Source organism: Gorilla gorilla, chromosome 13 (assembly GCF_029281585.2).
Source record: "Gorilla gorilla gorilla isolate KB3781 chromosome 13, NHGRI_mGorGor1-v2.1_pri, whole genome shotgun sequence".
NCBI classification, from domain to species: Eukaryota; Metazoa; Chordata; class Mammalia; order Primates; family Hominidae; genus Gorilla; species Gorilla gorilla.
Window position 1 is genome coordinate 66,535,804 of NC_073237.2, and position 13,871 is coordinate 66,549,674.

The 13,871-nt window shown below is 35.2% G+C and overlaps 1 protein-coding gene across 6 annotated transcripts in view; it reads left to right on the forward strand.

Annotated features, from left to right (window-relative positions):
* Positions 1-13,871, forward strand: part of SMC5 (structural maintenance of chromosomes 5) — a 95,974-nt gene that overhangs the window by 52,170 nt on the left and 29,933 nt on the right. For all 6 annotated transcript variants that reach the window (XM_004048111.5, XM_019034163.4, XM_055350770.2 and 3 more), the window contains 6 exons: positions 3,572-3,666; positions 4,282-4,414; positions 7,380-7,553; positions 7,660-7,829; positions 12,371-12,494; positions 12,909-13,031. In XM_004048111.5, the coding sequence (XP_004048159.3) occupies positions 3,572-3,666; positions 4,282-4,414; positions 7,380-7,553; positions 7,660-7,829; positions 12,371-12,494; positions 12,909-13,031 (819 nt within the window). The remainder of the gene's footprint in view (positions 1-3,571; positions 3,667-4,281; positions 4,415-7,379; positions 7,554-7,659; positions 7,830-12,370; positions 12,495-12,908; positions 13,032-13,871) is intronic.

Here is a 13,871-nt window from a genome sequence, read left to right on the forward strand (position 1 = left end):
CTTTTGTCATGCCTTCCTCATTAAGCTTTATTTTTAGCTTTTGATTTAAAGTGAAAAACCTGTGACTCTTCTTTTCACCTGAACACTTAGAGGCCATTGTAGGGTTATTAATTGTTCTGATTTCATTATTGTCGTGTGTCAGGGAATAGGGACACCCAAGGAGAGGGAGAGTGACTGGAGAACAGATGGTCAGTGGAGCAGTCAGAACATATGCAGCATGTATCGATAAAGTTCACTATCTTACCTAGGTATGTGGCACTCCAATGACAATGGTAGTATCAAAGATCATAGATCACTAACATATACAACAATAATAAAAAAAGTTGGGAGAATTACCAAAATATGACACAGACACAACGAGATGAGCACACGCTATTGGAAAAATGGCACTTTAGACTTTTTTTGACATAGGGTTGCTGCAAACCTTGAATGTGTTTAAAAAAATTGTTTTTAAACCAGTCAAATTTAGCAGTGGGGGGTTGTATACCAACTTTAATGACACTATGTTAGTAACTTCTGATTACCCACTACCATTTGACCAGCCAAAAAAAAAAAAAAATGTTTTTTAATGCAGTATCTTTGAAGGTCAGTAAAGCAAAGCACAATAAAATGAGGTATGCCTGTAGTTACTTTGTAGAGTCCATAGGACTTTCTATGTAGAAAGTCCTGTCTTTTGCAGATAGGTCGTTTTACTTTCTTTTTTTTCCCAGTCTTTTCTTTCTTGTGCATTATTACATTTACTCATACCTCCAGGACAATGTTGAAGAGAAATGATGTATTAGTCCATTTTCACACTGCTATAAAGAACTGCCTGTATTAGCCGAGCATGGTGGCGGACACCTGTAATCCCAGCTATGCAAGAGGCTGAGACGAGAATCACTTGAACCTGGGAGGCAGAGGTTGCAACGAGCTGAGATTGCGCCACTGCACTCCAGCCTGGGTGACAGAGTGAGACACTGTCTCAAAAAAAAAAAAACTTCTTGAGATTGGGTAATTTGTAAACAAAAGAGATTTAATTGACTCACAGTTCTGCATGGCTGAGGAGGCCTCAGGAAACTTATACAATCATGGCGGAAGGCAAAGAAGAAGTAAGGCACATCTTACATGGCAGCAGGAGAGAGAGAGTGGGCAGGGAACTGCAACAGACTTTTAAACCATCAGATTGTGTGAGAACTCACTATCACGAAACAGCATGGGGGAAACCGCCCCCATGATCCAGTCACCTCCCACCAGGTCCCTCCCTCAGCAAGTGGGGATTGTACTTTGGAATGAGATTTGAGTGGGAACACAGAGCCAAACTATATCAAATGACAAGATTGGACACCCTTACTTGTTTCCAGCCTTAGGAGGAAAGCACTTAATGTTTCATCATTAGGTATGAGGTTTGCTGTGGATTTTCCACAAATGCTCTTTATTAGGTTGAGGAAGTTCCCTCATCTTCCTATTTTACTGAGAATTTTTATTGTAAATGGCTGTCAAGTTTTTTCAGATGGTTTCCTGCATCTACTAAGATGATAATATGGGTTTTGCACTTTATTCTGTTAATATGATAAGTTAGATCAGTTGATTTTTGACTGTTAACATCAGTCTGGCATTCCTGGCATAAACTCTGCTTGGTCATGTATACTGTTCATACATTGCTGGATTCTGTTTACCAATATTTTACAAAGGATTTTTGCTTTTGTATTCCTGAGGGATATTGGTTTATAGACTTCTTTGTAATGTTTTTGTCAAGAGTTTGGTATAAGAGTTATGTTGGTATTATGAAAGGACTTGGGAAGTGTCTCATCCTTCTGTTTATTGCTTCCTTAACTGTTCTTTCAAATTTATCAGTGAAAACATCTTAGTATAGACTTTTCTTCATTAGAATTTTTATAGTAAATTGAGTTTCTCTACTACATGTAAAGGCTATTTCAGCTTCTTTTTCATCTTGTTTTAAATTTGGCAAATTGTGTTTTTAAGAAATTTTTCCAATTCATCTAAGTTATTCATGTTTTTGGCATGAAGTTTTTCGTGATATTATCTTTTTAATGTTTTGGGATCTTCCATCAGTAAGCCCATCAGTGAATTTTTCATTTCAGATAATGCATATTTTAGTTCTAGAATTTTCATTTAATTCTCTTTATTCTGTCTGCCGAGATTCTCCACCTGTTGATAGTAATAAACCATAGTTTTCTTGAACGTGTATGTATATAATAGCCATGTTAAACTTCTTTGCTAATTCTAACATCTAGGTCTTTGTGGAATCAGTTCCTCTTAGTTGCTTTTTCTCTTGACTGTGGTGGCATTTTATTCTTATGCTTAGTAGTTGTTTTTTTGTTTTGTTTTGTTTTTGTTTTTGTTTTGAGACAGAGTTTCGCTCTTGTCACCCAGGCTGGAGTGCAATGGCATGATCTTGGCTAACTGCAACCGCTGCCTCCTGGGTTCAAGCAATTCTCCTGCCTCAACCTCCCAAGTAGCTGAGATTACAGGAGCCCCACACCATACCCAGCTAATTTTTTTGTATTTTTAGTAGAGACGGGCTTTCACCATGTTGGTCGGGCTGGTCTTGAACTCCTGACCTCAGTTGATCCGCCCGTCTCGGCCTCCCAAAGTGCTGCGATTACAGGTGTAAGCCACAGTGCCCGGCCAGTAATTTTTTATTATATTCTGGAATCGTGGGTAATAACATTGTAGAGACTGGATTCAATTATCAATTATCTTCTTCCAAAGAGACTAGAAGGCAGTTAACTTAGCTGGATTTAAACTCCAAACTCTGTCTCTCAAGCAATGGACAGCAACTGAAATCTCCATTCAATGGGGATTGTTGTTGTTTTAGTTTTAGCCTTTCACTTGTTGCTTTCCTCCAATCCCCTGGAATTTTCTTGTGCACTCATAGTTCATGGGGCAGCCAAGGATTTAGATGGGCGTTTATATGCAGATTTTGAGGCTTCTCACTTTGCAGCTCCCTTCTTCCAAGAATTTACCCTCTCAGTTTACAGTCATTCTAGTCACCCCAAACTCCATCCTTCCATCCTATGATCCCTCCAGCCAGAAAGACTGCAGCTTTCTACCAGAATTCTTTCCCCACTCCTGATGCTCCAGATTGGGGAATGCCCCCAAGCCACAAGCCACATAAACACAAATCTCACCTAGTGCTATTCTTTCAGATGTCAACTACCTTCCAACTTCTTTCTTTTGTCCATCTCTAGTGCCTTAAGGTAATTGTTTTTAAAATTTTGGCCAGAGTTTACAATCATTGTTTGTAGAAAAGTTAGTCCAATACAAGATAATCTGCCAATAATGTAAGCATAACTATCTCCCTTCTATATCATTTTGAAGTAATTCCCAGACATTCTATTTCACCTGAAAATATTTTGGTATGTATCTCTAAAAGAAGTGGACTCTTTTTATAAAAACACATAACTACAGTATTATCACAGTAAAAAAATTTATACTAAGTAACATCTAATATGCTGTGTTCGAGTTTCTTATCCATCCCACGAATGCCAGTAGGAGTATGGTAACTATAAATCATTTCAGTACAGAATATATGGCAATTAAAATAATATTTTATTTTCCCTATATTCAGGTTCGTGACAATAAAAAATTAAGAGTAAATGCTGTTATTGCTCCCAAGAGTTCATATGCAGACAAAGCACCTTCAAGATCTTTGAATGAACTTAAGTAAGTCTTGAAAATATTAGTAAGATTTATTTAAATATTGAATTATTCAACATTTATTGTTACATAAACAAGCTATTACAAGCTGTATTATTTCCTTTTAAGATCTCTTAAGTCGAATATAAGGAAAAATTTAGGCACAGGACCATGATATAGTTAGCACACAGTGAGTGTGATGCGATGTGATGTTTCAAGTCTGCAGAATAATACTGAACTATTTAATAAAAGATGCTAAAGTAGTGGGTTAGTTATTGGGAAAATGAAATGATAAATTATCCCTTCATAATGCAGAAACAATTTCCAAAAGGACTAAATGTAAAAAATTTTAATTATAAAATAATTATAAGTAAATATCTTAATTTGGAATATAAGTAAGCATTCTAAATATAATAGAAGAAATTTAAAAAGAGTAGTTTGTAATCATAAAAAGCTTAAGCTTTTCTGGTAAGTGAATAAGTCATATGTGATTTTAAAATATAAAAAAAAGAAAAAAGACTTGTCCTGTGTCATTGTTGAAATAATGTATGTTTTACTTATTGTTTATTGGTGGCTTATCAACTCCCAGATTTTTTAACGATATTTTAAGAAGAAAACTCTAATCAATACTTTTCCTTTCAGACAATACGGATTTTTCTCTTATTTGAGAGAATTATTTGATGCACCTGATCCTGTAATGAGTTACCTTTGCTGTCAGTATCATATTCATGAAGTTCCTGTAGGAACTGAAAAGACCAGAGAAAGAATTGAACGGGTAGGAAAGTAGTGAATCATGTACTGAATCATGTACCAAAAATGTAGTTTTGTTAAAACTTCTTAGCTAAAGGCAAGCAAAACGTGTCAGAATTTAAGTAAGTCTGTTGTTTTTAACCATGCAGAAATTATATTTGTATTAATTATTTTCCATATGTCATGAAACATTGACTGTTAACTAATACATTGTGAGAGGAGTGATGTGGAATTAACTAGAATAAATACTTAATACATTTAGGGTAATTCCATAAAGTTAAAACCTGAAAAGAGATACCTAGTACACTAACCTGATTCTGCCTTGCTTGGTAAATCTGTGTTCAAACATTGTATTAATAGTTTAGTCTTTTAAATTATTATATTTGAGATTATTTTTAAGACAAATTATACTTTAGAATGGTAGGCTGGGGTATAAAACTGTTTTTGGTCAGCCTTCCTTTTCTTAAAACTTGTACTTAAGATTATCTCAGATATGAATGACCACTCCTCATAGGATTTGTTTGGCTAGTACATACAGCCACAGAAACTCCTAGTTTCTGTATTCTGCTAGTGCTGTTTGGAATTTTATTCTTTAAAGCAATCTCCGTGACTCCAAACTGTATGCACTTTTATCACAGGCAGAAACAGAGAGGAAATCTCTCCTGCAACAGGTTTTTCCAGTATTAATACCAAGTTGCTGTATTACTGCTTATAAGCATCTGGTAACCGATTATAGACCTACCTGCTACTTATAATATTTATTAAAAAATATGTTTTACATTTCTAACCAGTATATAAATATTCCTAAGATGATTGATTTGGGGGCTCACTATACTTCATTAACAGAAGATAGAAAAATGAGAGCTCATTACCAACTCATTTTGCAAAAACAAGTTACTTACAGTAAGTTGCCTGCCTTTGATTAGAATTATATCATATTATGGTAATCATTTGGGAAAACCAAAAGTAGAAGTCTCTATGTGGGTATACTATTCTTTTTTCTTAATTCACTGAGGTTTAGAAAAGAGGACAAGACCATATGCATAGACCAAACCAATTTTTGTCAAAGCTTTAGGGGTAGGTAGGGTTCTCTCTGAAAGTAAGATTAGTGGGACTTCTTTACTAATGCAGAAAGACAATAGAAAGGTTGATAAGGACTTTTTAAACTTCACTTTGGGGCAGAAAGGAGCAATTACTTCATTTGGAAATTTCTTTTTTGAACATGGCTTCAAGTTGAGTATTTTCATGTACTTTTACTTTTAACATTTTGTTTAAGTCACCTAGGGAGCTTTGACACTGCTGTTTGTACTAGAGAAATAGCTTTGGAATTCATATAATTTATATTAAAAGTGAAATTCTTTTCTTCCCATTTCTTTTTCAGGTGTTTTCATTAATCTTAATCTCTTTGGTTTTATATACTGTATTTTTAAAATTCTCAAACATATCAAATACCTTATTGTCCCAATGCCTAACTCAGTTCTATGTTGTATATAAATAATTTATGATGATATACTTTTCAGACATCTGTATGTACAAGAAAACCCAAGTTAGAGAGTATTTCAAGTACCTAGTAAAGATTATCTTAGCTATCTTTCAGAAGATATAAACCTTTATTGAGGAAATTTACTACCTTTATATCCTCAATCCTTCTGTTTGAGACAATAATGGCTAGATAATGGCAATAATGGCTGTATCTCTTCCTCAGAATAAAAGTATATTCTTTATGTTTTCCTTTATTATTAACTCTTAACATTTTAGGTTCTCTAACAGTATACCCTATTTATGGAATTGTTCTCTCATTAATTTCTAAGATTCTCTCTTTGGTTAAATTGTCTGCTGACTTCTTTAGCTTGAGATGTCACTTTTATGGGAAGTGGTCTTCCTTCATTCTGTCAGTTCAAATCCAGTTTAAAACTCATTTTTAGGAAACTTGGATAGGCTAAAGTCATCCAGTCTATCCCTTTTTTTCAGATTAGTCGGGATGTAGGATCTATGCCCTGTTGACCTAGTGTGCTTAAATATGTCTTACTTCTTCACTTAGACTATAAACTTCTGGAAGGAAACAAGCCACAGTAGTATTACAATAGTATCTGAAGGTTTTTAGAGATTGGAAACAACCTCTAAAAATGCTCTGCATTGCAGCAGCCTACTCTATAAATATACAGAAATAGATCAAATAATGGTATGGTTGTGGTATTTATAATATATTTTAGTTTATGAAATCCATGTATAAATTCTTCAGAGAAAAGTTCTAAAAAACTTTAAAAATAAGAAAAGGCTTTGAAATCTATGAAAAATGTTTCATTTGATTATTCTTCCCAAATATACAGGAACTAAATATAAGATTATGTATCTTTGAACAGTATAACTGAGAGGAGGGGAGAGTAAATGACTTACCCAAGATAACAGTTCAATGTACTGAGCACCCTTCTCTCCTGGTATCTCTTCTTTAGATGTAACAAAGCTCCAGAACTACTTGGGAGAGTTGTATAGTAGCGTAGAAGTGTAGCTGACTTTGCTAGTTGTATGGGCCACCTTTTTTGAAATTTTGTTGGATAGGTTAAAAAAAAAATTGCTAGATGCAGTGGCTCACATCTGTAATCCCAGCACTTTGGAAGACCCAGGCGGGAGAATCTCAGAGGCAGGAATTCAAGACCAGCGCCCCCATAGGAAGCATGGAAAAACTCCATCTCTACAAAAATTTGTTTTAATTAACCAGGCGTGGTGGCACATGCCTGTAGTCCCATCTACTCAGGAGGCTGAAGTGGAAGGATCACTTGAGCCTGGGAGGTTGAGGCTGGAGTAAGCTGAGTTCGTGCCACTGCATTCCAGCCTGGGTGACAGAGCGAGACCCTGTCTTAAAAAAAAAAAAAAATGTATATCTCGTATATTTTGATCTTCCAAAATTCACTTGGTCTGTATTTCTAATTTAGTACTTTAAAACATATAATTTATATTAGATGTGCACTAATAGTTGTTTTACATTATAGGTAATACAAGAAACCCGATTAAAACAGATTTATACAGCAGAAGAAAAGTATGTGGTGAAAACTTCTTTTTATTCAAACAAAGTTATTTCTAGTAACACATCTCTAAAAGTAGCGCAGTTTCTCACTGTCACTGTGGACCTAGAGCAGAGAAGACACTTAGAAGAACAGCTAAAGGTTGGTTAATTTGATCTGAATGTTAGAAAAGAATATTAACTGGATTTCTAATAGTTTCACTGGAACAGTTTTTTAAATATGTTAACAATTTTTAAATATTTTATAGGAAATTCATAGAAAATTGCAAGCAGTGGATTCAGGGTTGATTGCCTTACGTGAAACAAGCAAACATCTGGAGCACAAAGACAATGAACTTAGACAAAAGAAGAAGGAGCTTCTTGAGAGAAAAACCAAGAAAAGACAACTGGAACAAAAAATCAGTTCCAAACTAGGAAGGTATCTTTTAGCCTATTCAGGGGGGAGAGCACAAATTACTGTATGGGAGAATATTAATTATACACTGTAATAACAACACCATTTCCACAAGCACGCTTTGTAGTAATTTCTCTTTAATCTTTAATCTTACTACATAAAACACAATTTTATTCCATAGGGCAAAAGGAGATGAATCTTGAGTGTTGCAAGTTCTTCTGTTCTTCCAGTCTCTGGACTCCTTTATATGCTTAAAAATTAATGAGGACCTTGAAGAGGTTTTGTTTACATGGATTGTATTTATTGATATTTACCATATTAGAAATTAAAACTGAGAATGTTTAAAATATTCATTAATTTATTTTTTTTAGGTAGAGATGGGGCAGTAATTTATTTTAAAAATAAACCCATTATATGTTAACATAAAAATGTATTAAAAATAGCTGTTTTCCAGACAAAATACATTTAGTGAGAAGAGTGGCGTTTTACATTTTTGCAGATTTCTTTAGTTGAAGTCAGTAGGTTTTTCCCTACTTAATTCCGTATATTGAGTTTGTAGTGAGATGTTTGAGTTGAAGTATATGAAGGAAATCTGGCTTCCCATAAATATGCAGTTGGAAAAGGAGGAGTATTTTAGACTTTTCAGATAATTGTGGATATTATTCTTTAATACTACATCAAAACTTGCCAAAGTGTAGTTTATTAAAGTTTAATTGCAGTGTGGAATCTGAAACCATATCAGTGAACTTGTGTACTCTGTTACATTAAAATCCATTGCACTTTAGATGGCGCTTTTACTTGTAAATGATTTAGTTATAGCATGCATTGGTCATTGGGAAAATACTGGTTCATCAGGTCACATAGATATTTCAAACGTTGACGTATTTTATTATGTAATATTTTTAAAAGATCACATTGATCACTATTCCATCAGAAAAGCTGTTAAGAATTGGGAAGCTGTCAAGCTTGCCAGTGGATACAGATTTTCTAAAAGTCAAATTTTCATTTGAAAGTTTGAACTTTATCATTGGCAACAAATATTGTCAGTTATTTTCCTTGAAATGACAAGCTCACTTTATTCCTGTTTGGAAAAAGAAAAATGACCAAATAGCCAAGTCCAGATAATTATAGTTTGTCATTTTTTTAAATAAAAATGGTATTCCGTGAAAAAAATGTCTAGTATAACTCCAAACTTAGTCACACAAGTGCTTTTCCTTGAAACAACATTTATACTTTTGAATATACTACAAATATTTAATAAGCACAGCCTGCCCTCCATATTCGTGGGTTGCACATCCATGGATTCAGCCAACCACAGATCAAAAATATTCAAGAGGCCAGGTGCAGTGTCTCATACTTGTAACCCCAACACTTTGTGAGGCCAGGGCGGAAGGATCACTTGAGTCCAGGAGTTTGAGACCAGCCTGGGCAACATGGCAAGACCTCATCTCTTTAGGCAGGGCAGGGAGGAGGGAAGAAAGAAAAATATTCAGGGGGACAAAAATGGATGGTTATGTCTGTATCGAACACATACAGACTTTTTTCTTGTCATTATTCCTTAAGCAATACAATATAACAACTATTTACATAGCATTTATGTTGTATTAGGTATTATAACTAATCTGGAGATAATATAAAATATATGGGAGGATGTGCATAGGCCATAAGCAAATACTACATCATTTTATATAAGGGACTTAAGCATCTGTGGATTTTGGAATCCTTAGGGAGTCCTGAAACCAATGTCTGATGGATACTGGGGGACAACTATATTATGTACTTCCTATGTCATGACATTGAATATTAAAAATATATATACTTAAGATTTTGAGGTTTAATAAAATTTATGAATTTTACTGCTTCATCAAGGATATTCTTAAGGGAATTTGGCATTTTTAAAAATTTAAATTGCATGGCAGTGAAGAATCTAAGGACTAGTATACTTTGGTGCGCTAGTTTTGGTACACTACCTTGATTTATTCTAAAGCACTAGCATTTTTACTTTCCATTGCTTTTACACCGTCAGTGCAAATGACAGCATGGTGAGAAAGGCAAATGATGTCCTGTTACCACCATGAAAATAGTTTTTAACTCACAGACTCCTGAAATAGTTTCAGGCATCCCCAGGAATCTGTAGACCAGACTTTGAGAACCACTGCCCTACATGATTATCCAAAACAATATGTCCCTTGAGTTCTGAATGGTAGGAGAGGGGAGGGGAAGGCAGAAAAATTGTCAAACTAGGCTGTTTTTTCTCTAGTTCTGAAAGAGAGTAATAGGGAAGGAAGAGATTAATAGGGAAGGAAGAGATTATATTGAGTTTTACAGAATAGATTGGGCACCTGAGGGTTTATCTCACTCATTTAGTTGCAGTCTTCCTTGTGACAATTAGAATTATGTCTGCTTGGCCTTAATGGGTCATATATTCCACAGAATTCTGTACAAAATGTAAATATAATATTGTCAAATGTCTTTTTTTTTTTTTTTTTTTTTTTGAGACAGGGTCTTGCTCTGTTACCCAGGCTGGAGTGTAGTGGCATGATCACAGCTCACTGCAGCTTTGAACTCTTGGGCTCAAGCAATCTTCACGCCTCAGCCTCCTGAGTGGCTGGGACCACAGGTGTGCACCACTATGCCCAGCTTTTTTGTAGAGATGGGGTCTTGCTATGTTGCTGGGGCTGGTCTCGAACACCAGACCTCAATCAGTCCTCCCGCCTCGGCCTCCCAAAGTGCTAGGATTACAGGCATGAGCCACCACACCCAGCCAAAAGTCTTTTCTAAACAGAAAACTACTGACTTATTGTGAAAACCCAGTCACCCATTCTCAGAACGATTGTAACTTTTATTTTGAATTTAGATCTTTTGTAGAAACCAGAATATAAGGTAGGATAAAAGCTATTAGGGTATCAAGTCTGGGGAAAAGGCACACGGTTTCCAGTTTCAAGGTTTTTTCCGTATCCTACCATAACACAGCCCACAGCTTTTTGTTGTTGTTGTTGTTCTGACTTCTCGTCTATAGACTAAAGATAGATATTAGTGACATAATCTTTAATAATAAGTAACAGCTCATTGTCTTTAATAAGGTATGTTTACCTTGACTTAATATAGTTTGTATTTCTAAACACATTTATAAATTGAATCATATTTGAAATGTATTAGGAAGATTTGTTCTTTGTTGTTTATGTTTTTTTAAAGCAAACAATTGCCCATTAACTTCTATTTTTAAAATTGTTAATGTGCCTTGGTTGTTTAAAACAAGATATATCTATTTAGTCTAGCTTCCTAGAATTTGTTTCAACTTTAAACCTTTCTTTAAACTTTTAACCCTTTCCATCATTCCTATTCAATCTTCTGCAAAACGCTCAACCTTTATTGCACAATTGCTGTATTGAACCCATTGTCTAAAACTAAACTTTCTCCTCATAAAGTAATGTTGATTTTTCACAGTGAGATGACTTTTCATACGTGTTACTAGCCTACTATCTCCTACTTCTGTTCACTTTGGACTACTGCAGTGGTGACCTAGTTAGTGGTCTCTGCCTGACTAGTCACTTCTGTATTTAATTCATCCAAAAGACTGTTGCAAAATTTATTTTCTTTGCGTGTTCCTACCCCATTCAAGAATATTCATTATGACGCCGGGTGCGGTGGCTCACGCCTGTAATCCCAGCACTTTGGGAGGCCGAGGTGCGTGGATCACTTGAGGTCAGGAGTTTGAGACCAGCCTGGCCAGTGTGGTGAAACCCTGTCTCTACTAAAAATACAAAAATTGTCTGGGCATAGTGGTGGGCGCCTGTAATCCCAGCTTCTCGGGAGGCTGAGGCAGGAGAATTGCTTGAGCTGGGAAGTGGAAGTTGCAGTGAGCTGAGATTGTGCTGCTGCACTCCAGCCTAGGCAAAAGAATAAGACTCCTATCTCAAAAAAATAAAAATAAAAATTATGGCTTTCTACAGTTACTACATGAAATTTAATTAAACACTACTCTCCTTTAGGCAAGCTTTTATGATTATTCAAAATGTTATTTCGCTTTACCCATTCCAACTTACCTCCCCTCCCCTCCCCAACATACCCGTCCTTGTACCATTCTGGCCACTCTCTACAGCACCCGCTGAATTTGTTTGTTGTTGCTTCCATCCTTTGTTCTTTTCTCTTCGAGGCAACATGGTGTATTGGAAAGAACATGGACTTTGGTACCAAACACATCTTAACACTTAATATCTGTGATTTTAGGCAATTTACTTCACTTACCTGAGCCTTAGTTTCTTCATCTTTAAAATTGAGAACATACTATTAACTTTTAGGATTATTGTGTTGTGTTTTTTGTTTGTTTCTGGGTTTTAGCTATTAACTCTCCCCACTTTAGCTCCTTAAGGGAAGTGACTGTTTTATAAACAATGTTAATAGCAACAGAAACAACTTATATTGATTGATCGGTTATGGGCCAGGCACTATATATCTGAAAAGTATTGCTAAATATATCCCAGAAAACGGGGGGGGGACCTAAGAATTTGGGATCAATTCTTATGTTTAACCCTGATTTCTTCATTATTATATGTGTCATACAGTTTAAAGCTGATGGAACAGGATACTTGCAATCTTGAAGAGGAAGAGCGAAAAGCAAGTACCAAAATCAAAGAAATAAATGTTCAAAAAGCAAAACTTGTTACCGAATTAACAAACCTAATAAAGGTAAGGTATTGTTTTAATTTTAGTCATTTTTTAAAGAAAATAGCGGGTAGATAAGATAGTAAAATCTTTAGAGGGAGGGAAGGTTTTGATTAAGGTTTTTGACATTTTAGTTATATGAGCAAGAGATCTTTATCATCAGTTTCAGCTTGCTTAGTTGCTTGACATTTTCTTTAGAGGTAATAAATAGGATAAAAGCACTCATTAAGCTAAATGTGTTTATTCCAGATGACTCTCTTAAAAACAAAGGAAAACACTTTCTAAAAAGTTGTTACAAGAACTGTTTGAGAGAGATGTCAGGCACAATAGGAAAATTATTTTTTCATGGTTTATAATTTTGTTTTAAAAAACTATACATTTTTTAGTTCTAAAACATAGGTAACATAAAAATTAACTCTTAGGGGTTTTTGTTCCTAGATTTGTACTTCTTTGCATATACAAAAAGTAGATTTAATTCTCCAAAATACTACAGTGATCTCTGAGAAGAACAAATTAGAGTCAGATTATATGGCCGCATCTTCACAACTCCGTCTTACAGAGGTAAAATTTTTGCCTTTACTTTTTATTTTGAGGTTCTAACCTCAGACTGGTTTGAAAATATATATCATGTGTCATCACTAGCAATATATAGTTTGTTGTTTTATGCTATTTAACTTACAAATTTAATGCATCATGTTGATGAGGAAGCAATACTTAAAATACTTAAGACTGGTTGAGTAACTTCAGCAGTTTAATCTTTTGTTAATATCTGACTGTGAAATGATAAACACAGAAATACTGGGTGGAGGGCAGAGCATGTGATATACCATATTAACTTAAAACCTGAAGGAGAGCTGGCAATAAGATGGTAGTGGCAGTGGCATAGTTTTTGAATCTCCAAAATCTCTTCCCAAAAACAGAAGAGAAGCTAGAATAATGTAACAACAAACCTGTGGACAACACGTATAACAAAACTAAGTTTCAAGGTATCCGTGTGGGCATACTGCAGTACTATTCTGACGCTAACCATCCTGAGTCACTGTCAAACTGTATACCATAGGGGCTCGGTTCCCAAAAAGACCACCCTTACTTCAGACACCATCTTCAAGTTTAGGGGTCTCCAGGTCACTTGTATTTCTGACCAACTAGCTGCAAATTCAGGAGTTCCTATGACCCCCACTCAGGTTCAATAATTTGATAAAACAACTCAGAATTCGAGAAAGCACTATTCTTAACGATTATGATTTTATTATAAAAGATACAATCAGGACTAGCAAAATTAAGAGACACAGGGCAACCAACATCTTGGAGGTTCCTAAACTCAAAAGTTTCTTTACTCTTTTCTTGTGCAATTAGGGTACATCACCCTCCTCACACATCTCCTGGTTCACCAACCAGTAG